The 26,958-nt window shown below is 47.3% G+C and overlaps 1 protein-coding gene across 1 annotated transcript in view; it reads right to left on the bottom strand.

Moving 5' to 3' along the window:
- The window catches only part of Tenm4 (teneurin transmembrane protein 4), a 388,185-nt gene extending 364,836 nt beyond the window's left edge, over window positions 1–23,349 (bottom strand). Inside the window, 1 exon segment of the mRNA XM_060367590.1 lies at window positions 23,209–23,349. Coding sequence (XP_060223573.1) covers window positions 23,209–23,341 — 133 coding nt within the window. The 5' untranslated portion in view covers window positions 23,342–23,349.
- Window positions 23,350–26,958: the final 3,609 nt, after the last annotated feature.

Here is a 26,958-nt window from a genome sequence, read left to right as displayed (position 1 = left end):
TGTACCACATGCATGTCTGGTGCCTGCAGAAGCCAGGAGATGGCTTTGGATCCACACATGGGGATTCCAGAGGTCTGCTCTGCCATCTCTCTAGCTGCTGGCTTGGTGCTCTGCCTCCCAATACTGGCTGTCAAGACCGTGTTCTAGGGGTCTGAGAAGTAATCAACCAGGAAGACCAGAGATCCTTCAAACCTTCTATTCCAGGGTGTTTAAAATTCCTTGACTGTAATTCTTAGTTTTAAAACCATCTTGTAATGCATCCCATATATACATTGGTAAGTGAGTGTATTTATGGAGTATGTTACTGGAAGCAGAAAATGTACAGAAGTTACTGTATGACAACTAATGCTTGCTTATAGTTTCCATGTTAATCTAATAGGTTTTTTTTTAAAGATTTTTTTTTTAATCTCAAGTGTGTTCTTGTGTGTGTGTGTGTGTGTGTGTACTTGTGGAGGTCAGAAGAGGGCGTCTGATTTCCCCAGTGCTGGAGTTATGTGGTTGCAAGCTACACGACACGGATTCTCTGAAAGAGGAACAAGTCCTTTTAACTGCTGCGCAATCTCTCCTGCCTCTCAATCTTTTTAATTTTTAAAGAAAGGCCGATTATAACTCTTTAAATTGATATTATGACCCAATAATGGCTTTTGACCCCCAGCACTGTTCTGGTTTAATTTGGGTGAGGATTTATAGCAACTACTGCATCTGTCCCTTGTGGCTTTTCCAGCCCTAGAGTGATAGAAATGCAGCTGTATGAGTAAGCACACAATAAAGGTTAGCCATCATGAACACACATCACTGACACGGCTCGTAATCACACCAAATTAGCACCAACAGTAGCAAATATATTTGTTGCAGAAGCCAATATCAACTAGGTGCTTACTTTAACCGCTATCGTAAGTGACGGCATGTCAGATCCCCTTGCCAATCCTGCCACGTGAGTCATAGAACTATCTGAAAATTTCAGTTGAGGAGGGTGACTCTCCTGCCCAAGTTCAGACAGCTCCCCTAGAGCCCGAGAACTGAATTATTATTATGGCACAGAGAACTGAATTTGGCACATGGTTGCTTGGATGGTTTGATGGACGGTTTTGACTTCCCGAGCTGTGCCAGTTGAATTTCCAAAGCCACCGTCTGCTTGTGCCCTCTTTGCGTCCCTGCCTAGCTGCTAGGACCAATTCTAGCTTATTGACCAAATGAACTTCTAGACTGCGCATCTCATTGCATCCCAAGAAACACATTCACTTCCTTGTGCACGGTGCATTCTCCTCACCCTGTTGGACACGTTGTCTTTGCCAGGACACACAGATAAGTGGACACTGGTTTTGAGTCTCCTTCTCCCCTTGAAAGCAGGCCTGGTTTCATGGTCTTCACAGGTGCTCGCTGAGTGAATAAGTGAGCAGGGAACAGTCTGGCACTTATTCCGCTCCTTCTGACCCTAACAAGCCTTTGGTAGTTCAACTTAGTTGAATGTGTAACAACTAAACTACTTGAATATAAGAACTAAAATAGACGTGCTTCTTAAGCGTGCCCTTTAAATGCAGTAGTCAGCCTGTGTAGAAAGCATGTGTCCCCATATCGACTAGCTGGGTGAGGTGACTTTAGACAAATTACTTAACCTGTCTATGTTTCAGTTCCCTTATCCACAAAGCTCCTTTTGGCTCTTCTGGGAATTAAATGTATCAATATATGCCTCCGGCACATAATTAATGCTCAATATTTATATTAACTATTAATGTCAGAACCCAGTTTTAAAAGGCGTAATTGAGAAGGCGTCAACTAGATGTCAGTTACCATTGAAAGAGGGACACCTCACAAAGCACAGGCCACTAAGGCTGTGGGCGATAAGAACGTGGCTACCAACTCAGACATCCCCAGGCAGGGAGAGCCTGCCTTTCCCCCTTAACATAGCACAATTCAGTAAATATTTACTTTTCTGAACAGATAAGGGGTCAGAGAGAGTTCACACTTAAATTGCCATTTAGCTGAAACCAGAAGGGGTTGGGCGAAAGAGGAATGAGATGTAGAACTCCCTGGAAGCAAGCAGTGACCTAGGGCTCTTGCCAGAAGGATGGGGCCTTTCTGGAGGGTGTTCACTCCCACCCAGGGCTCTCTGATCCACGCATGGGTGAGAAAACACGCTGCTTCAGGAGAAACACCTGGTATTTTCTTACCCATTGCTATGACTTGAATGTACTTTGCGTCCCCCCACCCCGACCCCCTCCTTCACACCATTGTTGTGTTGATGCTATTTGGGAAATAATTAGGTTCTGATGAGGTCCTAAGATTGGGGGCCTCCAGATTAGATTAGTGGGTTTATAAAGAGGGGGAAGAGAGACCCAAGTCAGTTCTGTTCCCACATTCTATTCTGCTGACGTCCTCCTCTGTCACAAACAGGAAGAGGCTCACACGATGCTCTCTCATATTACATTTCCCAAACTTCAGAACTGAGAAACAAGCAGCAGCCAGCCTGTGGCCTCTACAACAACTCAGAAGACTAAGGGACCAAGCGACCTCTCCACTGCCCAGAAAACTCAAAAGGAAAAAGTATTCCAGGCCTTTCTACACCTGCCCCTTTAACCCTCTTTCCAAGTCCTTTTACTGCCCCAGAACAACTCATTTCTCCAGTCTCTACCCACCACAGGCGTCACTATTTCAGTCCCCGTGCTGATCAGCTCTTTTGTCAGCCTGACACAAACTAAGGTAAACTAGGAAGAGGGAACCTTAATCGTGAAAACCTATCCATCAGATTAGTAGGTAGGCAAGCATTTTCTTTATTAATGATTGATGGGGGAAGGCCCAGCACACTTGAGGTGGTACAATTGCTCTACAGGTAATCCTAGTTTTTCTTTTCTTTCTTTTCTTTACCCTTCCTTCCTTCCTTCCTTCCTTCCTTCCTTCCTTCCTTCCTTCCTTCCTTCCTTCCTTCCTCCCTCCCTCCCTCCCTCCCTCCCTCCCTCCCTCCCTCCCTCCCTCCGAGACAGGGTTTCTCTGTGTAGCCTTGGCTGTTCTGGACTTGCTTTGGAGAACACGCTGGCCTTGAATTCACAGAGATTCTCCTGTCTCTGCCTCCCCGAGTGCTGGCATGACAGGTGTGCCCCACCATTCTCGGCAATCCCAGGTTTTAGAAGAAAGCAAACTGAGCAAACCGTGGGGAGCAAAGCAGTAAGAAACACCCTTCCAGGGTCCCTGGTTCAGTTCCTAAGCCCAGTTCTGTGCCTTGAGTTCCTGACATGAATCTCCTTCATGATGGATTATAAACTTGAGATAAAATAAACCCTTCCCTCCCCAAGTTGCTTTTGATCACAGTGTTTATCACAGCAGCCGAAGGTAAGCTAAGACAACCTCCATAGAGCTTCCAGGCATTACTCAACCCTGCTATGCCCTGTCCTGATGCTACTTGTTATGTTCGCCTGCAGAGGGGGCAGAGGGGATGAGCAGTTGGAGTGTGGCTGCTGGGAGGTCTACTGGTGTTTCCCTTGCTCCTTTTATTCTCTGTAGCTCTCTGTCCCCAGCAGTTTCCTCCAGGTGGACTTTCTACCTCAGGCACAGGATCCTTCCCCATGCAGTTCTAGGATGGACCCCTTCCCTGCTCTTTTGAGATCATGGGCATCTTCCCTTGGCTGCTTTCTGCGTCTGCCACACTTCTGTCTCTTAATTAATGTCAATATGGGGTGAATCTCTTTCCTGTAAGGATCTTGTCACATGATAGGGCTCCACCTCTAATTAGGTGCTTAACTGTCAGCCGTCAGCCTCATCATCATCATTCCTTTCATCATAACCATTCTTGCCATGTTCTCATTAAATTCTCCCAAGGAGACATGCACAAATCTCTATCTATGCCGGTAGGGCACCAATGATACACCCAAGAAGTAATGTCACTCAAATCTACCTTGGTTGACCAATGGGCTTAAGTGGGGTTACTGTCAGGAGTATGAACAACTCTCAAGTCTCCTAGCAACTGCTTGTATATCCTCAAAGAGGGGTAGAGACCGCTGTGGCTAGTGTGTTGCCTCCTGTGTCCTTGCTGTCCTCAACATAAATGGTTCCAGTCTTGTGAACGTCTCCTCCAGGTAATCATGGCATCTTTGATTTCAAGAAGCAGCAGCAATGTCATGCCCAGAGCACAGAGTGCTAGAACAATTTGCAATTAGCTGGCACGGGGTGAAGGGCTTGATTGGCACACGCTGTTCTCACTGTTTCCACCTCTGACTTGGTTCCATTTTATGGGAGAAGTAGAGGTTTAGAGAAGTTAAATAACCAGCTTAAAATGACAGGAGGGTCGTCAAGGGCTCCCCATGCCTTCTGTCAGAGCAGGATGAGCTGCGGCCGCCTCCTCGTTGTGTGACTCGTAAGGTCTCTCCAGCGGAGATCCTGCTTTGTTTGGGTGCTCTGACCACCACAAGGTGCTGTGCTGCTATAAGGGACTAGGAAATCATTATGATTAATGCCATTGCCCTCATCATCACCATCATTTTTTGTTTTTATTTCTAAGCAAGATATTCTCTAAGAATGCAACCCATGAACTAACTTAAACAGATAGAGATGTTGGCACTGTGGTGACAAATGAATACATACCTAAGGAATAAGGGTAGGCCGGCTCTAGGCCTCTGGCTAGATGAGGTGTCTGTAACTGTGGCTCCAGCTGAAGCTGGCAGTCAGGTAAAACACCAGTTCTTATGTGAGAACACTGATGTTGGCCACACCTCGAAACAAGCCAGGCCTTCGTGTGGGCTCAGCTGTTAGCCCCTTCTGGGCACGGCTCTTTGAGATTCTCCTCCGGCCACATCCTAAGCACCACAAAAGTGCACTGAGAACAGGAGCTTTCCATGAGAGCAACAGAGCAGTGCCCACACTGAGCTGGTGTCTCTGGAGATGATCAAGACCTTGCAATGGTATCTATCTGCCTGGCTAGAGTGCCAGCAGAGGGCCTATCAGTGACAAGGGCTTTGATAAGATAGCAGCTGCGGTTACTTAAATGTCTGGTAAGAGTCTGACAAGGGTGTCAGATGTGGTCTTTCAACACTGAGAGAAAGGGTGTGGGACCAAAGAACAAAAGAAATGGGTATGTATTGAGTACAGAGTGTAGCACAGTGTACCACATTGCTCATCAGGGAGACCAAGCTAAACAGCCCTAGTAGATGACTCAGTTTACACAATAGGTAAAGGACAAGGCTAGGACTTGCAGCCCCAAACTCTTTCTAACGCCAGCGTTTGGTATTTATTGTGTGTGGGTTTGTGATGTGTTAACGTGTGTGCTGCACCGCCTGCCTATAGAGGCCAAGGAGGGTACTGGATGTGGTGTTGGATCACTTTCCACCTCATTTCTTTGAGACAGGGTCTCTTACTGAGCCTGGAGGTAGGCTGGTGACCAGCAAGCTCCAGAAAGCCTCATAGTGTCGGGTTACAGGCTGCTGTACAGTCAAACTTTCCTTTTTTAAATAGAGCATGAGGGATTTGAATTCAAGTCCTTAGTTCATTTAAAGCAAGCGCCCTTACCACATTATGGCATTCTCACTTTGGTTTGCTATAGTTCTCTTTACAGTGATCATGCTAGTCTGTAAAGGACTGTAAGATTTGAATAGGTGTATAGATTCAGAATAGCATTTCAGATAGGGAAAGAAACAACAAAGAAATATGTCAGAGTTATAGTTCAGTGGCAGAGTTCTTGCTTAGCGTATGCAAGGCAGTGGGTCAAATCACCGGAACTGGAACATGAAGCTAAGAGAAGCTGTGTATGCAATCAGTTCATGTTGAACACTGTGGCACACACCTGCAATTCCAGCTTCTGGAAGGTGGAAGCAAGAAGATCAGGAGATCAAAGACAGCCAGCCTTGGCTACACAGTGAGTTTACAGCCTGGGCTACATAAGACCCTGCCGGAAACAAACAAAACAAGTAAACAAACAAACAAATGAACAAACAAAACTAAATGCTTCCTTGTGTCCTGGTTACTGTGTGCATATTATTCCCAGTTCCCATGGCAACTGGGCAAGCCATTCTCTTAATTTCTATTATCTCTTATTCTTGTTTTATCAATGAGATAACAAAAGCTTAAGGGGGCTAAAGTGAATTACTCTAAATTACATGGTTCTCTCACGTCTAGTTCTATATTTGAAACAGAATAAAATGTTTAAAAATCAAGAAAAACATCGAACACCTAGTATCATATGCCCCAGTCATTGGTTAAATAATTTCTAAGTCTCCTTTCTTATCTCAGTGCTGCTGGGGGCCCAAGCTAGCATCACAGGAGTCTCCCTCTGCCTCCCTTTGGCTATCTTCCCTCTTCACTGAGCTCCGAAGTCTTGTCTTGTCTTGATATCTTGAGGTATCAGAGGTCAAGACTGGTGTGGATTGCTTAGCTTAGTTTGGTAGAAAAACCTGGGCATGAGGCTTGTGCAGAAGGAACAGGCTCAGAAACAAAGCTTCCATGTCCGGGAAGAACCCCACATCTGGACCTTTCAATGGCTTCCAGTTGTATTTACAAGGAGACGAGGCATCTGTGAGGGAGACATCCACAGACAACAGGGCCTGGGCTGCAGTTACACCATCCCCCTGCCCCAGCCCACAGGGAAAGGGGCTGTTATCACCTGCTTACCCGAAACCAGCCCGGAAATTGACTGAATTCCTGCTGGGCTAAAATTTTATCAGTTTTGCTTAACATAAGCGGAGGGTGGTATTTTTAGTTCCGTGTGTGTCAGAAAGGCCCATAAACATTTCGGAGCTAACATGTGTTCTGCAGAATGAGAGTCCTGGGGAGTAGCTTGGCATGACTAAAAGCATAAATCTTATTTTCCTTCGCCTTTCAAAGTTTGCTCTTAGAATCCTTTGTTTTCAGCTGGGAAGGGGGAAGGCATGGTCTTTATCCTGATGCCAGATTCTGTGCTGGACTCTGCAAACCAAGGAGGAAGGCATCATCATCTCCATGTTACGGATTTGGGAAAGGCTTACAGCATCAAAGAAATACAAGTTCATGAGACGCCAGGAGCTCTGGCTTCCACATTTATGCTCACTGTTATGACCCCCAGAATACATTTCTCTAGCCCTGTCACTATAGATGACCCCTTATCTCAAGCAGGGGGGACACGGACATTAAGAGTGGTGCCTATGGAAAGGTGTTCGTGCATAGCCTCATTTAAGCTTTACACACTTTACAGATGAGATTCCGGGACTAGACAGGTTAAATACTTGCTTAGGGGACCACTTTAGGAAGGGAGTACAGGCAGGAGTCATTCCTCAGCTGTCCTATTGCAAGGCTCAAGCTTTTAATAAACCTGTACTGCATCCCACATGGTCATCCTTATTCAAATTTGTACCAATGATTGATCACTTCATTTTTTAAATAGCATTAGTCCTTCCGGTGGCCCAATTAGCCACCAGTCTGGTCTGGGCTAGGCAAAAGGATTTCACAGCAGTTTCTTGGTAGCCTGCACTGACCAGCACACTGGGCCAAGGAGAGGGCTTTCCTGGGAGTGAGCTGGATGGAGTGTGGCTCTGTGCCCAGCCTGGCTGCGGGGACATCTCTAATCGGTGGCTGGCAGGCAGGTGACAGATGGTGCCACTGTCTGCAGGAACCATCTTGTCTTCTGTTGGAGGCTTGTCAGAGGCCAGGTATCAAAGGGCAGAGACTTTGATCCTGAGCCAGAGGCTTCCTCCTTCAAAGGGCTAGGCACGCTTAGGACTTGGGGACACAACAGAACCTCAGTCAGCAGGAGGTTTTATGATGGCTGTGCTATTTACATTCCTGCTCTGTTGTCTTTTTTTTTTTTTTTTTTTTTGTTAATCCTACAACCACTGATCAGTCAGAGTGCCTTTCACATTACTGCCATCTGAGAGTTCAGACAGAAGGTAGCACTCACATTGGGTGCTTGACGTCCCTTGGTCCCATTTCTACTAAGTGACCATCACATGACCTTAGTTTTGGAGACTTGGTTATTTCTAGGGACAGCTCTGTCTGCCAGCTTTCAGTTCCTGTTATGAAGCCAAAATCTGCCTCCTTTCCTCTATAGGCCTCGGCTCTCTATTCCCCGGGATTCTAGGAAGTCTGTCTAGTGTCTTATTCCCCAGAATAATTTTTCCAGACTAAAGATAGGGCCAATCTGTGTCCTTGAGTTCTCTGCCAGAGGGAACATGTCTCTGATGATCTTCAAGCCCTTGCCTTCTTGGTAATTTGCCCCAGATTTGTCTGCTCTGGTATCCCATCCCTCTTCTAACCAGGCCCTTAGAAAATCCTGGGGTGCGACCTGAGGAACTGGATCAGTTTGTGTCTCTAAGGAGTCACAAAATAGTCAGAAAGTCAAGCCTACCTACCCTTGGTTCTACTTTAGAGGATGCAAAGGAACAACTGACACAGATGCCTAAGAGCAGAGGCAGAACATCAACTTCAGGCCTCTGCTGCCTGAACCAAGCCATTAGGCTGACTTTGCAGTTACCCAGTGACCAGAGAGGAAGATGCTCTCCATGGTCCCTTGGCTCTCCCATTGTGTGACCAGGAACCACTGGGGCCCTTATAGAGTGATGCTCTCTCTGATTGACGCGCTTCCTACTTAACTGTCCACTGCAGCCCTCTCTACCTTCCCCCAGGAAGCTGGGGCCATTGGCGTCTCAAAGCCAGATCCACCCTAGCCTCAGGGGTTCTTTATCTTCCAGGACTCTAGTTCATGAACACCACCTCGGGACATTGTCTGCCTCCTTCGAAGTTCAGCCCGATGACTAGTTCCTCTATTCTTTCTCCCAGGAAAGCCTTGCAAGAGTCAAAGCCGTCTGATTTGGATGCCAACTATGCACAAGGTTTCCAAAGTTTTCCGGTCGTGACATTCAGTGGGCCTGGTCTGCACTATGAAATATTCAGAGCAGAGTTGAGGTGCTGACTTAATTGAACATCCCCCACTGTGACTACTGTGACAAAGCCTTAGCCTGCAATTATCTGGGGCTCCAATCAGGCCTTCTCCTCAACAGATGGGAAGGAGGAGTCTGAGGGAAACTAGACTCAAGAAAGAGTCAAGCTTTATAGCCCAGGCTAGACTTGAATTTGCTGTTCCCCTGCCTCAGCCCTCTGTGTGCCTGGGTTACCAGCATGCTCTACCGTACTCAGTTTATCATGGAGGATTCTTCAGCCTGAAGGGATTGGGGCGGGACGCTCCTCACCTGTAGAAGGAACTGGTACCTCCTTCTTTCTGTCCTCTGTCACACTATGGACCCCAGTCCCAGGCAGCTATGAAATGATTTGGAGATACCCTTTCCCATCCTTTAGTCTCCAGGTCACAGACTGTTCTGCCAAAGCCACCTGAAGACCCCTGGTGACATGCTTGTCAGCAGCACTCAAGACACACCCTCCTTGTGTCCTGCTCAGGTGGCTACAGCCCTAGTCCCCACCAGCCTAGCCATTTCCTAATGTACCTTCCAAAGCCACTTTCTCTTTAGAACTTCTTTAGTGCCTACATGATTCCTGAGATTTGTATATAGGTAGCAATGGCTTGTGATCCCAAGAATCATGGGAAACTGAGGCTCAACTACATTCCAGAAGAGTGAAGGGCCGAGGTTGTCAGCTTCTCCTTGGGTCCTTCCATAGCCTAAGTCTTGTTCACTATACAAGAAGGTGGGCATAATATCTATGCCTGAGGACTTTCCTGGCCTTCCATAACACACACACACACACACACACACACACACACACACACACACACACACTCAGTTGGCTGTCAAGTGCCAAGAATTCTGTATGATTCATGGATTAAAACATACCTTAGGTATTCCTAGCACATGAGGCTGGTTAGTGATGGTGTTCCAGAAAGGGATGTCACATAGAAAGTAAGCAGAGAGAAGTGGCTTTGGAAGAATTTCACTTGTGTATCCAGGCACTCAAGTCTGGATGCAAGTGGTGAAGAAAAGTCCTTTAATGATGGGAAAACCCTAAGTGCCTGAAGCTGCCTCCATTTCCAGTCATTAGGGCGGATATTAGGGCCCTCTTGCCAGAAGCTGGGTGGCCAGGCAATTTTCATTTCGATAATTAGCCGTTGTAAGTCTCACAGAACTGGAGACAGATAAAGGCAGGACCAGTCTCTCATGAAGCTAATTGTGCCCAGAGTCATACACGCCTAATCAAGCCTTGCACTGCCTCATCCCTTTCATCCAAAGCCTCAAAAGATTCACCATCAGTAATTAAGTCTCCTAAGTGTCTTAAAGAAAGGAATTCTCTAGGGCAGCCAGAATGGAGAAAGGACTGCCAGGGTAGAGGTGGAGCAAGCAGCCATGTGCTAGCTCCTAGGAAAAGGGGAGCCAGAAATAGGTCTTGGTCCCTGAGGATTGCTCCTCAGTGGCTCCTCACCTTTGTGCTTACTGTCCCAATAGGGTAACTGGTGGCTTCTTCTGGGCCTGGCTGAGCCATCAAAAGCCTTTCTTAATTTCTGACAGGGTTACTCTGTGGAAGATATGTCTGTTAAAAATTCCAGTTCTGGCAAGGTGACTTAAAACAAAAACAACAAACAAACAGTCTCAGATCCTCAAACTTAGAAAAGAATGAAAAATGTGCTGCTGCTTGGATGGCTGCTGTGTGTCCACACAGACCCCGCCAGCCCTTGATGGACCCAGGATGACAGGGTGCTGACTCCTATCACATTGCATCCTCCAAACATGGTCTTACACGGCCCATTCTGCTAGGGAGCTAGCATTGGCTTTCTATAAAAGAGATCTCCTGCTGGCCCTAGTCCTGCATTAGACAGCTCACAGACAAGGAAATCCTCCTCCCAGGACAAGGTTTCTTTTCCCCAGGCTCTAGAAAGCAGCAGAACATAGAGGATGAAAATGCAGGCCTTTTTTTTTTTTAATCAAAAGCATCATCCAAACAGGAAAAAAAAAAATAGATAAGTTGTTCTTATCTTATAAGTTGTTCTCTGAAATTTTTGTGTTTTGTGAAAGTCTGTTTAGTGGATGAAAAGAGAGGCTACAAAGTGGGAGAAAATTTGTGCAAACCACCCATCAACAAAGGCCTAGTATATAGATCCCATCAGGAACCCAAAACTCACTAGTGAACTAAACAAACACTCCAAAGACATGAATAAATATTTTACCAAAGAGGCTATACAGATGCCAAAAAAGCCCAGGGAAAGATGTTCAACATTGTTAGCCACCAAGGAGATAGGAATTAAAATCACAGCAAACTATTACCCTCTACGCATGAGCAGGGCTAAAATGAAAAATAGAAACAACTCTCAATGCTGACAAGGATACAGAGAAACTGGATCACCCAAGCATTGCTGGTAGGGATGAAAAATGGCGCAGTCCCTCTGGAAAATAATTTGGCAAATTGCTTAGAAAACGGAGCATGCAATTACTGTACACGCTAGCGATTGCACTCTTAGGCATTTAGCCCTCAAAAGTGGAAACTTGTGTGCACACAAAAGCCTGCACAACAACATTCACGGAAGAGTTCTTCACAGTCAACAACTGGGCAGATAGCCTTTAACAAGGGACTGGTTATATCAAGGTAGAATGCCATGGAATACCCCTTGATGATAAAACAGGAATGAGGTGATGACACCCGTGAATCTCCAGGGACTGATACCGAGCAGGAAGAGAACAGCCAGCCACAGAAGGTTGAACACTTCCATAGCATTCTGGAAATGCCAACACTTCAGAAGGAGAGAACAGAGAGGAAGAGGGCGGAGTGTGACGGCACAGGGTACCGAGAGGGAAGGACATCACTCCGCTGTTCCCACCTGTACTCAGCTGGACATGCTGTCCAACGCTGTAGAACTAACCAAGAGCTCTTCGGTAAAACGAGAAATGTGAGTAAGATGAATGGAGTGTCCCAATGCTGATATCCCAGTACTGGTGCCACGTGCTCTCTTGTTACTGCTTTGCAAAGCAGCACGGCTGGAGGGAACCATTTAAAAGATGCACAGAACACCTCTGTGTTATTTCTGTATGTGAACTACAATCATCTCAATAAAATATTTTTAAATAAGTGTTTTGAGTCAGCGCATTTTGAGTTAGGCACACATGAGTTTGAATGTTGGATCTATTTCTGTTTTCCTACGTTCCTTTGGACAAATGAAGTGCGTGAGACTGAGACTGAGCCTCATTTCCACAATTGTAAAATGAAGATAGTTCCTTTCATTGTGTAGAGCTTTCCTGAGGTTTAAATAAGGTAGTCCATGGAAATGCTTCACTCTGGGCCTGGCCCAAAGTAAGGGCTCAGTAGACAACATGTATAAAACTTGCATCTTTATCCAGGACAGATGTTTCTGTGCCTTTGCTTGGTTCATCTATCACCTGCACTTCTCCTTTCTGCCTGTCTTCCTCTGAAGAGAAGACTATTTTTGGTCAGTGTTACTCTTGAGATCAGATGATACCAGGTCCATTCATGGAGATATGACTTTAGACTCCATGCCAACTTTAAAATGCCAGGACTGACAATGACAGACTGAGACACCCCTGACACCCTGCGATTTCTAGCCATGATGACATGACACACTTTCCATGACAATAGCCTTTTCCCTAAGAAGGAAGGAAGCAGCTCAGCGTCATATGTACCCAGCCCTGGGTATGGGATTTAACGAAAACACCATACACACGCAATCGCGAATTTCTTCCTAAATCTCCATGACATCACTGCGACCCAGCTATGCTGGTAGACAGCTATAACAATTCGGAGGGACCCCCCACCCCCGTATCCAAACCCCATGTACCCACCCGCCTGGGGGTTGGCCGTGTGCCTTGGATCTTGAGGACCAGAAGAATAATAGCAAACTCAAAGCAGGGGCAGGCAAGACCCTTTCGTATTAGAGCTTGCCTTCTCTTGCTGCTTTTGGACAATTAGCATCATACAAAGAGCTTAGAATCTCGCTGCTAGACCCAGGCCTCAGCAGCAGCTCTTACTAGAGCATAGCAACATGTGGGAGCCCATGAGTAAGCTGGCCTACCCAGCTCCATCCAACTCTATCACTGAGCTTCAGAAATAAGAGCCCATGAATGGCCAGTGTAAGCTGCTAGATTTGAGGGTGGCATCTTACATGGAAAAGAGAAATTGCTATAAGTATTGTTATAATTTCTATTATAGATGAGGAGACAGGTGATTCTAGTTAAAAACAGCACTGTAGAACTTGTACATTTCTCCCTTGTTTTTGTGTGATTTAATCTACCACCACCTTGTACCTTAAAAAAAAAAACTTACTGCTTATAGCAATACTATGTTTATATTTAAGTAACTGCTTAACCATATGGTCTAAACAGTGTGCTCCTAAACCCCTCAAACAGTAGGCACTTAATAGATAGTGATGGATTTACTAGATAAACGGCAATATCCCTGAGTAGCTGGGCTATCTGAGACAGAATAACTGCATCCAGGGAGGAGAAGAACCTTGTCAAGTCGCGTAGCTAGCAGGGCTTGGACTCCGATGAAACTCTGTTCTTCTGCCCCAGAGTGCAAAGGTCTGCCCTTAAATTTTCCATGCCTCCCGAGGGCGAGACAGATGAGGAAATGAGTAACTACCCCACAGTTAGGAAGGAATGTTGCTGGATGAATTCCATATGTTTAAGGAATGCCTATCTCCATGCTAAGAGGATTCTGATCAAAACAAGTTCCCAGCTGAAGCAAAAGCATGCTGGTGTGAACCCCACTGCTAGCGATGGAGGTGCCCATCAGCCTAGGTCCCGAATGAACTTGTACCATCTAGACCCATGTAGACTCAGAACATTGCTCTCATCCTGCAGACTCAAGAGCACAGGATGGCTCCCTTTCTCCTCAGTACCAGGTCAGGATGTATGTGGGACCAGTTTCAGATGCCTCCCTTTATGCTGTCCCTGCCCCCTCCCTCTGCTTTACTATACAGAAGTGAATGTCTCAGAATGTCCATAACCACTCTACTCCAAGAAGCCCAACTGTACCTGAGACGGTGTTCACCTTTACAGCAGCCGTCAGGCACCAAGGCCAAGCTATTTTCCTCCATTGCCTCCGGGAAGGGCCTCCTGGGCGGCTGTGGCGTCTCTCTGCTTTTCAGGAGGGCCCTGAGTCTGTGGGGAAGCCCCGGCCCTTGCCCCTCCACTGTCTAATGTTACACTTGGGTCACGGCAGCCAGGCTTCCTGGGGACTTTGTTCTCTTGATCATAGACCTAAATTTGTTTTCATTAAGAAATGCTGCCTGTCACTCCATCAATTCTGCCCTTTCGGGTTGTTAACCTCAATTAATGGTGCCAAGCTTGGAGGCCACTCTGGAGGAGAGAGAGAGAGGGGGGTGGGCCACTCAGCCTCAGCGGGCTGGATTACAGGGGCCAAACCTGACTTTGTCGAGGAGACAGAAACCTCCGTTTGTCTGACAGTGTTCTTAACAGCCCACCCATCCACACGTCAAGTGTCACCACTGCGTCTATCTTGCAGAGGGGCAACCCCTTTAGGGAAAAACCCGTGAGAAAAACTCATTCTGCAGGCAGGGTTCAGATCCCTGTTCTGTCGGGCCCCATGCTATAACATGACACTCCTTTAACCTCCCCATTTTCCTACCTTCTCTTCAAATGGAGCCACTAATTTTACCACCCTGGTAGGGCTTCTGGGGAGGGACTGGCGATTTAATGACACAAAGCACTCGGAGCAGGCCACAGCTGACACTTGACAGGTTCACCCTCTGTCTCTGTCTCTGTGTTTGTGTGTGCACATGCGTTCACGTGCGTGCGCAAGGAGTATGCACGTGTGTGGATAGGAGGTCATTCCTCAGGAACTGACCACCTCATTATTTGAAACAGGGTCCCTCACTGTCTGGAATTTGCAGAGCAGGCTTTGTTGGCAGTTGGTGAGCCCTGAGGACAGCCTGTCTCTGCTTCCCCAGGACTGAGGTCAGCAGTACATGCCTGTGCCTTTATTATTATTTTTTTTATGTGGGTCCCAGGGATCACACATGGGTCCACCATTAGAAAGCAAACAGTGTCCCCAGGCCCGAATTTGACTGGTTCTCATCTTCATTGCACAGCTCTCACTGTAGCTAGTATTTATTTCTGGCCTTTACCACTCCACACACCATTGTGGTAAAATACAGAATAACTTTGTTTAACAGGACTTATTCATGACTTATTCATTTAGTCACAGAATAAGTATTTATTGGGAACCTACAATATCCCCTGATCAGTGTTTAAATACAATGTAGCAAGGATGTAGACAATGATTTTGAGCAGCCATGATCTGGTTTGAGTCTCACCCTTAAACTTGCTAGGCACAGGCCATGGTAATTCTTCCTGGTCTTTGCCTTACTCCTTTGTCAAGGGTTAATATTTCTGGTGTCCTATATCTCATGACCACTACCGCTGTCTGATGGGGCCACACAGAAGCACACTGTGATGGTGTCTTCCCAGCAGAGGTCCCGGTCTCCTCCAGCTCTAGGCAGCAGGGAGGAGTGCAAGCCCTGAAGCAATTATCCCAGGTCATTGTGCAGACCCGTCTTCCCTGGGAAACCCAAACCACCTTCAAAGAGAAGGTTTTAATTGGCTTAGGCTCTGTGCCCACTCCAAGACAGCTTCCAAAAAAGGATTAGCGGCCCCCGTCCACACAGCAGGCTGAGCCCCACATACAGGGCAGGTGGCTGGACACTGGCCCACTTTGCCTACACCCTCCTGAGATGTTCCTCTGCTATGGGTTTTTGGGGGTGGGTGGGGGTGTGCTGCCGCTAAGTCTCGTTTCTCCCTATTCCCTTGAATTCAAGAAATGGGTGCTTAAGTCTTAAGTGATGATCCAAGAAGGGCCTAGCCACTAATTCTTCTAGATAATGTGCAGGTGTAACAGTTGGAACCTATGCCAAGATTGGCTACACTTTGACAGATGGCCCAGACCACCCTGAGAACATACCATGCTGAGGGCTTTCCTGGACCTAGTACTGCCCATCACACTATGTCAGCGAACTTTATACCACCCTGAGTGGCAGGTGTCACAGACTGCTTTCAGAGGTCAGAGGTCAGCAGGAGGAGTATGGAGTTTAGCTCAAGAGAGCTAACTTCAGACCTGGTTTTGTGATCAATGAATGACAAGAATGTATAAACCATAGCCCAAATGGTGGCTTTTGCTTACTGGCCACCTTCTAGGTACCTGGTGATGCCTGCTTGCCACATTCTTATCATCTTATATAAACTCCACATCTGGTGAGCAAGGACCTGTCCTATACCACTCCTGGCTTGTGTCTGGGTAGGTGCAGACAATTTTGGGCGTCACCCCTCAGGCAGCATCTACCTATTTTGGAGACAAGGTTTCTCATTGTCTTGGAGCTCACCCATTAAGCTAGGCTGTCTGGCCAGCAAATGTGAGATCTCTCTGCTTCTGTCTCCCCAGTGCTGGGATTGCAAGCCTGAACTTATATACACTTGGTTAGCGTTTTTCATGACCTCTGAGAAGCCAAGCTAAGTCCTCATGCTTGCAAGGAAAGCATCTTATAAACTAAACCATCTCCCCATGGCATCACTCCACTTTTTAAGAGAGGAGACATTCAAAGGTTTACACAGTAAGCCTCAGTGTTTTGAGCTACAACTTGGAGGGGAGAAAGGTTCACAGTCAGAGAGGTTTAGAGTATGTCACACCAGCAGGAACACAGGGCCTTGAAACTGCACAACCCGTAGATTGTCATTCCCATTGAAGACACGCAGCCCCACCAGGCGAAGGGTCTTGTCCCGGGTCACCCAGCTGGTAAGAAGTAGAGCTGGGATTCCATCTTTTTCTCCAAGTCTTAGTGTCCTTTCCACTAGGCTGTAGCTGCCTCGGTTATAACAGCCTGTGAGAGGATTTCCCCAACGCAGGACAAGGGCTACAAATCTGCAGAAGCAATCAGGCTGATGGTATTTAAATACGTGGCTATTTGAAAAATATACCAACAAGCAGTCGAGAATAAATGCTGAACCTCTAACTGGTTAGAGACGCCACCTGGGGGCACAGAGATTTGTCAGCGTGACTGATGCATCCTGCTTAAATGCAACAGTGTGCAGACACTCGTGCGGAAGCAAAGCAGGCTGGGAGCTAGCAGAGGCAGTGTCTGGGGGGAGCCGCAGAGTTTAAAAAGCTCTGCTTGCGTCTAGTCGTTCATCTAGGTCTCCGCAGTATGACGGGAGCAGTCATACTTCTCTTATGAATGAGGAGCCAAGGCTCAGAGATGCTGAGTATTTCTCTGAAGTTGCACAGCTGGGATTTGAACCCTCAAATGTTATACTGAATATAGATGCACTATTTATGAATGTTATCTCCTGTGTGCTTCGGCTGCTCACACCTCCCTTGCTGCTTGGGAGGAGAGAGGTTTCTGAGTTCAAGCCTTGCCTTTGGGGCTTGCTGCATCAGCCATCAGCCTCCCATCACCTCACCCTTTCCTGAGGACCTCATCTGAACCACTTTGTGTACAGCATGGGATATCCCGGTGGATTTTTGTGGTCCTATCCTGTAGGCTAATACTATGTAGTCAGGGAACCAGTCCAGACACAGCCACTCCCCACCCGAGATCCTGCAGCAGGTGGCTTCATCCCGCTGTATGGGAGAAGAGCGGGCATAGCTTCCTCAGGAAAACTGATCCTGTGAGGGCTGAGTGGAGGCAGTGGGTCTTTGCCAGTCCCTGGTGTTGGGGAGATAGAGAGGGACTAGACGATTGGCTCCATGACCCCCATCCTAGATTATCTTTCCTGCACACTGGCAGCTAAACCCCTGCAAGGCAGGCTCCCATGTGCCTGGAGTTCCCTCACCTCCCCCTTGTCTTTCCACGTGTCCCCTGAGCCCTGACTTCTACTCCCTGAGCTCAGGGCTCAGCAGTTGGTCCCTGTATAAGCATGTGCTTTGCTGCAGATATGATGAATCCAAGAGGGGTGAGCTTCCGTCCTTCCAGGTCCTACCCCGTCCTGTGCTTCTGAGCCCTGGGGTACAGATGGGATTTAGAGACTGCCTTGGGAACAACCAGCTAGTTCAGTAAGAAAGACAGACTGCCAGAGCTGTGAGTACAAATACATGTTCTCAACAGAGATCTGTAAAGGGGATGTTTACTAACCTGCACCCTTTCTGAGGCTGCTAGAGGCAAGGAAATCTGCGCTGTCTTCTCTCCTCCTAATTGTTCCCTGAGGAACAGCCCCTGGTTCCTGAGCTCTGTTCTCAAACACCTGAGTGAGATGATGTTTATCATCTCAATAAAGAAATAAAGTAACACATTAATTATTACCAGCAGAGGTTGACTGAACAGCTACTTTGTACCAGGCCATCAAGGCTGCTATTTGGGCTATAAACATAAATAACACGGGCTTGCTGACTCCTCTGAGGTTTCCCCTCCAGCTCAGAGGAGGGTTTAAGAATTCGGAAAACTGGGCAGCTCAGGCAGGATCCACTGTTTCCGGGGTAAGTCACTCTACTTTGCACAGCCTCATTTTCTCTATCTATAATATTAGGATTACAACCTGTGTAGTCCACAAGCTTGAGAAACTCAAACAGAATCACAGATTTGAAAAGTATGTGTAACTTATAAAACACTATATTAATCATACCTGAGGTTATAGAGGTAGACACAGTTGGCGGCCAATACAGGACTCCTTCTCAACCCACTGTTCCCCAGACTGATACAAACTTTGTCTACGACAATTACGACAAAAAGACAAGCTTGCCTAGTTCTTGATTGCCAGTTATCCAATTTCCCAGACTCCCTTGCAGTTATTGATAATCACATGACTTTATTCTGGCCAATATGATGGGGAAGGAAGCTCATTCCTGGAAGGAATCTAGAAGACAATGCTTGATACCATCTCTTTCCTTCTTTTCATAAATATAAACTCAGGTCGCCATGTTGGGCCATCAAGTCAGACTTAAGGATGGTGACATAGCCCTATTCGCCCTTTCTGCTTTCCTCATCTCTGTGCCCCCTATGCTACCTGAGGCACCATCGATCATGAGTGACAGCTTTGGCCTTCAGCCAGATGCTGTCTGATGGTAAACTCTGAGGGTCAAACTGATGTTACAGAAAACATTGCAATAGGTTCATCCTGAAAGTACTATGGCACAGTAGAGAAAGTCCTTGTGGTAAAAGAAGTACCAGACACAATGAGAACAAAGAACGGGGGGGGGGGGGTTTCCAGGCCACAGTAGGGGACCTTAGAACACTGGGGTCAGGGTAAGAACTGCATTGCCACAGCTCTGTCTCATATGAGCTGATCTCTGTCTAATCAGATGGTTGCCCCAGACTGAGATCCTGCCTTCTCTAGAGCCACTGTCGCTCTCAACCCAGCACACTATACTAATGATAGCAAACCCTTGAAAATCTACAGTTGTGAATGGAGTGAGGCATTTCCTTGTGAACCCCGCCCATAGCCTTTGCCTTATAGATGAGGACATTGGAGGCATGAAGGGGTAATTAGGCTCATCCAAGAACCCACGATAAACCAGGTCTTGTGGTTAAGGCTTGGGTTGTCTTCCACAGTAGCCACCAGCAATGAGTGATGGTTAGATTTTAATTTCTAATTGCAACGAAGATAAAATTAAGGTTCTTAATTGCATTAGCTACATTTCATGAGTACAGCATGAAGAACACGTGGAGGCTGGCTAAGTGCAGACAGTGGTGTTCCAGGAGTGTGGGATGGTCAGAGAGTAATTTATGAGTCCACACCTGACAGGCCCGTACAAGGATCCAAACCTGGTGTCTCCTGTTTGGCTTGCAGCAGCAGAAAGGGGTGGGGGAGGGAGCCTTTATTAAGTATGCACAGCATTTGTCACTGTACAGTGTGCCTGCCACCGGCTAGCTGGTTGTCTCTCATACTAGCTCTATACCATGTGGGCAAATAAGACAGTGAAATACAGGCGTGTAAAAAGACCTCTCCACGCTGGGATGGGAGAGACTGGGATGTGGACCCTGACCCTTCTGTACCTCTGTTGTAAGGGGCCATTTTGGAAGTGTCTCTTCCTTACCTTCATTTCTGAAAGAACAAACTGGATCTTTCAGCAAAGGTCAACAAATTCTAGAAGGGGTGGGCTGTGGGGGATAGTTTTCATCTAGGACCAGAGAGGTGTGGCTCTCCCTTAGAGGCACCTCTGTTTTTTTCTGTGGCCTGGGAGGCAGGTCATAAGGCAAACTCATTCTTTCCGGGGCCTCTTCTCGTGGGCTAGGCTGAACCCTCCATAAATCAAGCTCTATCCACCCCTCGGACTCCAGACTGGAGTAGGAGTGAGGGGTATAGCTTCAAGAATCTGGGCTTCTCAGCTGCCCCAGAGGGCTTGCAGAAGCTTCAAAGGCTGGGCCTGATTTATGAGGCTGCTGATGGCTCCAGGCTGTCCCAGATCTGTGCCTGCCCCAGCCCCAAGTTGTGCATTCGACCAGAGATGGGTCAAAACATCTGAGGCCAGACCCAGCAGAAGAGGCCAGATCTATTCCATCTGCTGTCTAAAGGGCTTGGACTCAGCCGTGTCTGGCAGGAGGGGTATCTCTGGCCAAGCCCATTTTTACCTTTCTGGAAGGTGGTGTGGGGGAGGGGCAGAAGAGATATGGCCCTACAATCTTAGATGTGGGGCACTAGTGGTTTGAGGGGCTACCTATGAAGGGAGGTCTACAGTCAGCCTTCAATCATCGAGATAATCCTCCAAGGAAGCTTAGACACCCTTTTCATATGTGGGAACAACAGCTCAAGAGGGCAAGTGGTACCCCAAAGTAGGCAGCACCAGCAGGACACTCAAACCCTCTGCTTCTTGTCCTCAGCTCCCTGCATAGTCTCCCACATTCGGCCATTCTCTCTTGATCAAGAAAGGCAAACAGCCATCACGGGAACAGCCAGCAGGCCCCTTTGCATTCTCCCACATGCTGTACTGAGGGGTGAAAGAGGACTACATATCTGGCCCTGAAACATTTAGAGAAGGAAATGAGTTCTGATGCCAGCGCCATCACCTGGCCTGCAGCCTACAGCCTGCAGGAGAGCTGGCTCCTGTTAGCCCAAGAGGACCAACCACATCTTTCTACAGCGAGAGACCAGGCTCCCTAGGGTTGTGGCACCCCTTGCCATTACACACACCTGCCCATCAGGTACCAGGCCACCCTGGTAGCCTGGAAAAGTAAATGTTTTCATCCGATTTGCAGGAGTTCAGAGAGGTTTATGACTCATAGCTAATGCACAGCGGCATTAGCACTCAGCCCAGCCACATTTTCTCCTAAAGCCATTATTTTTCACTGCAGCCCTGTGGCCTCTAAGAACAGGCTAGCCTGGGTTAACCCGATGAAATTCTTCTATGTGGCATGTGATTATCATCTCTTTGTTGTTCTGCCCAGAAGGTGGCTTGCATCCAGGAAATAACAAACATATTCAGCAGAGATTGCAAGTGTGGACACTAAAGTCTGAGCTTGGCTGTAGACACCTCCATCGCTTCTTGCCAACTGTGTGCCTTTTCATAGAGACTCTCTCCAGAACCTGCTTCCAGTTCTGCCTAGATGCCTAACCGGGATAACTGACTATTTCCATGAAGCATCTAGTTGAAGGTAAGCAACTGGGAAATTATTCAAGATCATGATGGCTCTGCTTCCATCAGATCCTGCAAGAAAATCGACAGGATGAAGAAAGTTCTGTTGATTCAGCAGAGAGATGAGTGAGGATGCTGTTAAGGACAAAGTTTGGAGGTGACAAGGTCAGTTCCACTGTTGCAGAGATGTCCAGAGGGAGTTTGCCAGCACGGACAGCCACCCAGTAAGTTTCCAAGGGTCTTCTTTGTGTCCATCCAAACCTGGAAAGCATCAGTTCCCTGTCCCCCAGCGTTCCCCACGGTCAGCTCTGAAGATAGCAAGCAGCTGTCTGGGCAGCCTTCCTTGGGATCTGTCCCCTGCTTAGCAAGGCTGGGATGCCAGAAGACCAGAGCTAGCCAAACATATGGACCTGCAGCCTAGTAAAGCCCACAGCTGGGCCACTGGCTGACTTTTCTTCTGTTCCTTGGAATATTCTGGCAATGCTAAAATAGTTTCAGCAACTTATAGGCATTTTCCCAGGATATTCTGGTCTCTAAGGGAACAATCTGCTCTTTTCTCACACTTTTAAATCTCTTTTCTTGGAAGACCAGTTCTTGTGTGAGTACACACACATATACACTCTCACACACTCTCTCTTAATTTGGCCCTGGATATGATTAATAAGATTTCAGTGTACAGACTCTTGGCCTGGTTAATCTCACTGAGTGGATTTTATTTGCAAGTTCTTTATAATAAAGTTCTAATTATTAATTTTTTTAAAAAAGATTTCAGTGATACATCAACTAACAGCAATAACTATACCATTCATTAAGCTTATGCTAACTAAAAAAGTAGCTCTCGTCTTTATTATCACACCAAGTCCTTACACAGCCCCTGAGAAAGGCTCTGTGTTATCTCCATTTTACAGATAGGAAAACAGAGGTAGGCTGACTTGCCAGAGGCACAGCTGGCACAGAATACAGGGTGCAGACATGGTACCCAGGGGTTTGTTTCCTTCCCCCTGTGCCAAGGAACTTGCCAGGCAGAGCTTCTCCCTCCTGTATTGTAAGATTACAGAGGGACTTTATCACCTCTTGGAGTCCCTGCCCTTGGAAGCCCAGACAACCCAGAATTTCTTGCACTTTCCACTGTGGTTTCCTCTCTTGCTTTCCAAAGCATTGCAGCCCTGGTCACCTGCCCCTCCTCTCTGTGGCCAGAACAGATACCTAAATATATATGTTGCAGAACATATATTTGGAAAATGAAATTCCTCCCCATTTTTTTCATCACATGCGCACACGCACACACACGCACACACACACACACACACACACACACACACACACACACACATATACACAGATCCTGAACCCTTCAAACTAGACCAAAGGAATCCTAAAAACATGTACAAGCAGCATCTTGCACTGTAAGTCAAAGAGAGCAAATGACAAGCTGGATGGTACCGCCAAACAGTGAGCATAAGAATCACCTGATGCCAGTGGCCAGCTACCTTGGGAAGCCAGGTGATAGCATTTCTTCATCCCTGACTCCCCAGGATGGTCATATTCACACATCTTTCTTAGAACCTGGCTATCAAACCTTGAAAAATTAACACCACTTGACTTGAAATTCAGACTCAACAGACCTCAAGACAATAAAACCAAACTCAGAGACAACTATAAACAACGACAGTGGGCCAAGCTCTTCTAAGCAGGCAGCAGAAACAGTTGCTGAGAAGGGAAATGTCCTCCCTACAGCTGCCAAAGGCAGAGTCACAGGTACACGCACAGTTCTCAACTCACAGATTCCTCTGTCCCCAGGGCCATTTGCTGTTTGGCAGTGGCCTGCCCAGGTGTCATTATCTGCTACCTTCCACAGCATTCTCCTGGGGCTCCTTCGTCGCCTCCATCCCATCTCCTGGCCAGTGATAGTCATCTTTCATAGACACCATGTGATCAGATCGCTCCCAGCCCCGGCTTACTTCCCCAGCTTCCCCTTCCTCCTAACAGAGTGCCAAGCTCCTCTGCCCCCAGGACCCTCCTGTCTCCTCCCCCACAGCTGCTCATTAAGCCCCAGGAATGTGCTCCCAGTCAGGCACCTGCTTGTGTGCAGGTTCCACTCAGCATGAATCAGAGAACTTGCCTTCCCAAGCAGGCCCTTGCCGATGGATGGCTCCTCCCGAAGGCTTGCCTGAGGAGGGCTCACCCTCAAGGCAAGCTGGCGACAGGCCAGAATAAGCTCCCACTCTCCTGGAACAGGGGCAACCCCCCTTCCTCCAAGAAGAGGAGCATAGAGAACACTTGATTAGCAGACACATGAGTCAGTTTACATTCAGCCCCCTCTTCCTGGACATGTTCTCTGCCATGGTAGGCATGCGATGTCTTGTAGGGGCTCAGAGCCTCCATGTGTGAAACAGACCTACATGCCTGGCCTTAAAGACACAGACATCAGCAACTTCGTCACCATCTCTGAACAACATCTCTGCGTAAGGGTGGAGCACTGCAACTAGAAAAACCAGAATTTTCACCCTAGCATCAAAACCTGGGCAAATGAATGAGCAGCAACCTTGGCTTTCCTCATCTATCCAGTAAGGACGGGAAGAGCCCCTTCAGTGGTTTGCTGTCTGACCTCAAACAGGATGTTACATGTAGAAACGGCCTTGTAAGTGGTTCAAGAGGCCCAAATGTAAGCGTTTACTCTGCCATGCCCAAACCTGCTTTCTGCTAACCAGCAGGTGCCTGGGACATACATAACAGACAAACCCTGCCATCAGGTCCCCAGGGCATCCTCTCCCTCTGTTTGTATGACCCCACTGCCCAGCCATCTCCAAAATCACTGGTTTGCTTCAGGGATCACCTGGGTGGTCCCTTGGGTGGGCTTCAACTTAAAAGAGGTCTCCTGGGATTTCCTCCATGGGAATCAGGCCTTCTGCCCTTTGCAAGGCCCCCTACTAGACTTTTGTGGCTCTTCCCATTCTGCAAGTCACTCTGCTTGCCTTGCCAGGGTCCAGGGTCTAGACTAAAGGCCTAAGGGTCCTGAGAGCAGAAACTTAGTGTCTTTCTTGCCTTTGCCATTTCCTCTCTTGAGATGGATGATATCATCATTTATTTTATTTTTAGTCGTGTATGTGCGCATGCCTGCATGTTTCTGGATATGTGCCCATGTGTGAGGGTACCTGAGGAGGCCAGAGAAGGTTTCAAATCCCCCTGGTGCTGCAGTTATAGGAAGTTGTGGGCTGTCCAATGTAGGTGTTGAGAATAAAACTCGGGTGCTTTGTGTTCTCAACTGCTGAGCCATCTCCCTAGCTCCCAAGGGCCTATTGATTGACTGGAATTATCATCAGAGCTACTACATGCAGACTGTCTTTGTACGATTTTTGACCTTGAACCTTTCCTCCACTTTCTTCTTTAACTTTCAGCATCTTTTCAGGCATTGCTTGGGGAGGATCTGGACTGTAGCTCTTTTTTCAGCCTTTTTTTTTTTTTTTTTTTTTTTAGAATTTTAGATGAGAGCCTCTACTTCTCCCTTTCCAACTCCTCCTGTGTGCTCCATTTCATCTCTAATTCACGGATGCTTTTTCCTCGTTTGTATATAATAAAATAAAAACATGTATATTATATATCTATCCTATTGAGTCTATTTAGTGTTACTCCTGTGGACATGGTTAAGGCTGGCTATTTGGGGTTGTATGACCTATGAGGAGCTGGGCTGGTCCACTGGAAATGCTGATCCTTCCCTTCTCAGTAGCTCTTAATTACCTGCAGCTCTTCTTCTAGGCCCTGTGAGATTTCCCCCTTTCACACTGGCATGTAAACTGGTGTCGTTGCACAGATCTTATTTAAGCAACCACATTTTTGGAATATCATGGGCTCAGCTTCCCTATCATTATCAGATATCCTGGCCTTATTAATTACTCTTCCTAATTTTTCTGCCTCCTCTTTTGTTCCCTGAGACTTAGGTCTGGGGTTGTGCTGTAGATGTATAACTGGAGCTGGGCACAACCTGCAGTCTGTTGTCCTTGCATTTTGGCCAGTTTGGAATTTCTGTAAAGGTCTGTCTGCTGCAAAAAGAAGCTTGATGAAGGATGGGAGCTACACCTCTCTCTGGGCATAAGGATTTAGAATACAGTTTAAAACGATTTTGGTTTGTGTTACATTTTCCTTCTGGGGCCATGACATCACCAGCCATAGAAAGTCGGTTGGATTTACAGTACCAGACATGACTTACCTCTTACTGAGCAGGCCTTAAGTGCAATTTGATGACTGTTGGTAACCCCCAATATATAGGTGCCACTATTGCAGCCTCGTGAACATCTTGCTGGCCACTGTTGGATCCTAGCTATTTGGGGACGACACTCGGCACATCTATCTACGTGCTCACCTAAAGCTGGGTCCCCTGAGACCTTTCTGCGTTCCTCATGTCAAGTCCCAGCCATCAGTAGCCTTTGAGATTTCTACCGTATCTAAGAGAAGATACCAACAGCCCTGCGGCCCCTGCATGGCTTTTGTCAGGCTGCACCTCTCTGTCTGTCTGTCTGTGCACCGTTACTGGACCTGACTCAGGCGTCCATGGAAGCTTTTGTTCTCAGGCATTTGTGCAGTCATTTGCTGCCCAGGTATGGGGAGACACTGTTCACCAGTGGGTCAGCAGTAGCCAAGGGCTGTCTGTCTGGCCACTTGCTCTTAAGACAATCTTTGTCTGGTGGCTCTAGACAGAAGGCTGATGGAGCGCTGCAGCCCTCATGACTTGGATCACCCATCTGTAAACTAGGGATAGGAATATGTGAACTGTAGGGCCTCTGTGAACATCAGATGACATGAGAAAGTTGCTGCGACGCAGCCAGGGCAGCATAACACACACAAAAAGTCTTTATTTTGCCTTCCCTCCAACCTGGCTCAAAGGTCACCCCCACCTGTCCTCCTCCCCTCCTGAACACCACTGACATCTAGTGGTGATCTTGAATAACTACAGGGGTGCATACCCAAGGCTCCAGCCCCTTTCCAGCATTGCAGTGGGGCCTGTGGGAAAAGTCAGCCAGGCTTCTGTCTGCTTTTCCAAGCACTTCCATACTTATTACCTAATATTACCCACACACCAGCCTTTATTGTATATAATAATGGCAAATAGAGGATCAAAGGCAGATACAGGGCTGGCACAAGACCCATTTTGAACAGTAAGTCCTAGATCAGGGAATTTGTGCCTACGCTGCCTGGCACACAGAGGACACCCTATAAATACCTGTACAGGAAATGGCTGTCTATCATTTAGAAGTCCACGTGACGACAGTTAGTGTCGCTCTTGGGGAAGTTCCTTCCACTGGCTCCCAAGGTGTGAGAGTGAACAAAAGTATGTAGCACAAGCGTCCTCAGTGGGGGCCAGAGAGATGGCTCAGGAGTTAAGGACTCTTGACGCTCTGGCAGAGGATCTGGGGTTGGTTCACAGAACCCACTCAGTGGCTCACAGCTATCTTTATCTCGGTTCCCAGGAGAGGGTACCAGTGGCCTCTTCTGGCCTGCCCACTGCACACACATGATACATATGTGTACATGTGC

The sequence above is a fragment of the Meriones unguiculatus genome, chromosome 14 (assembly GCF_030254825.1).
Source record: "Meriones unguiculatus strain TT.TT164.6M chromosome 14, Bangor_MerUng_6.1, whole genome shotgun sequence".
In the NCBI taxonomy this organism is placed as follows: Eukaryota; Metazoa; Chordata; class Mammalia; order Rodentia; family Muridae; genus Meriones; species Meriones unguiculatus.
Note: the sequence above shows the minus strand (reverse complement) of the source record. Positions and strands in the feature narration are given on the sequence as shown.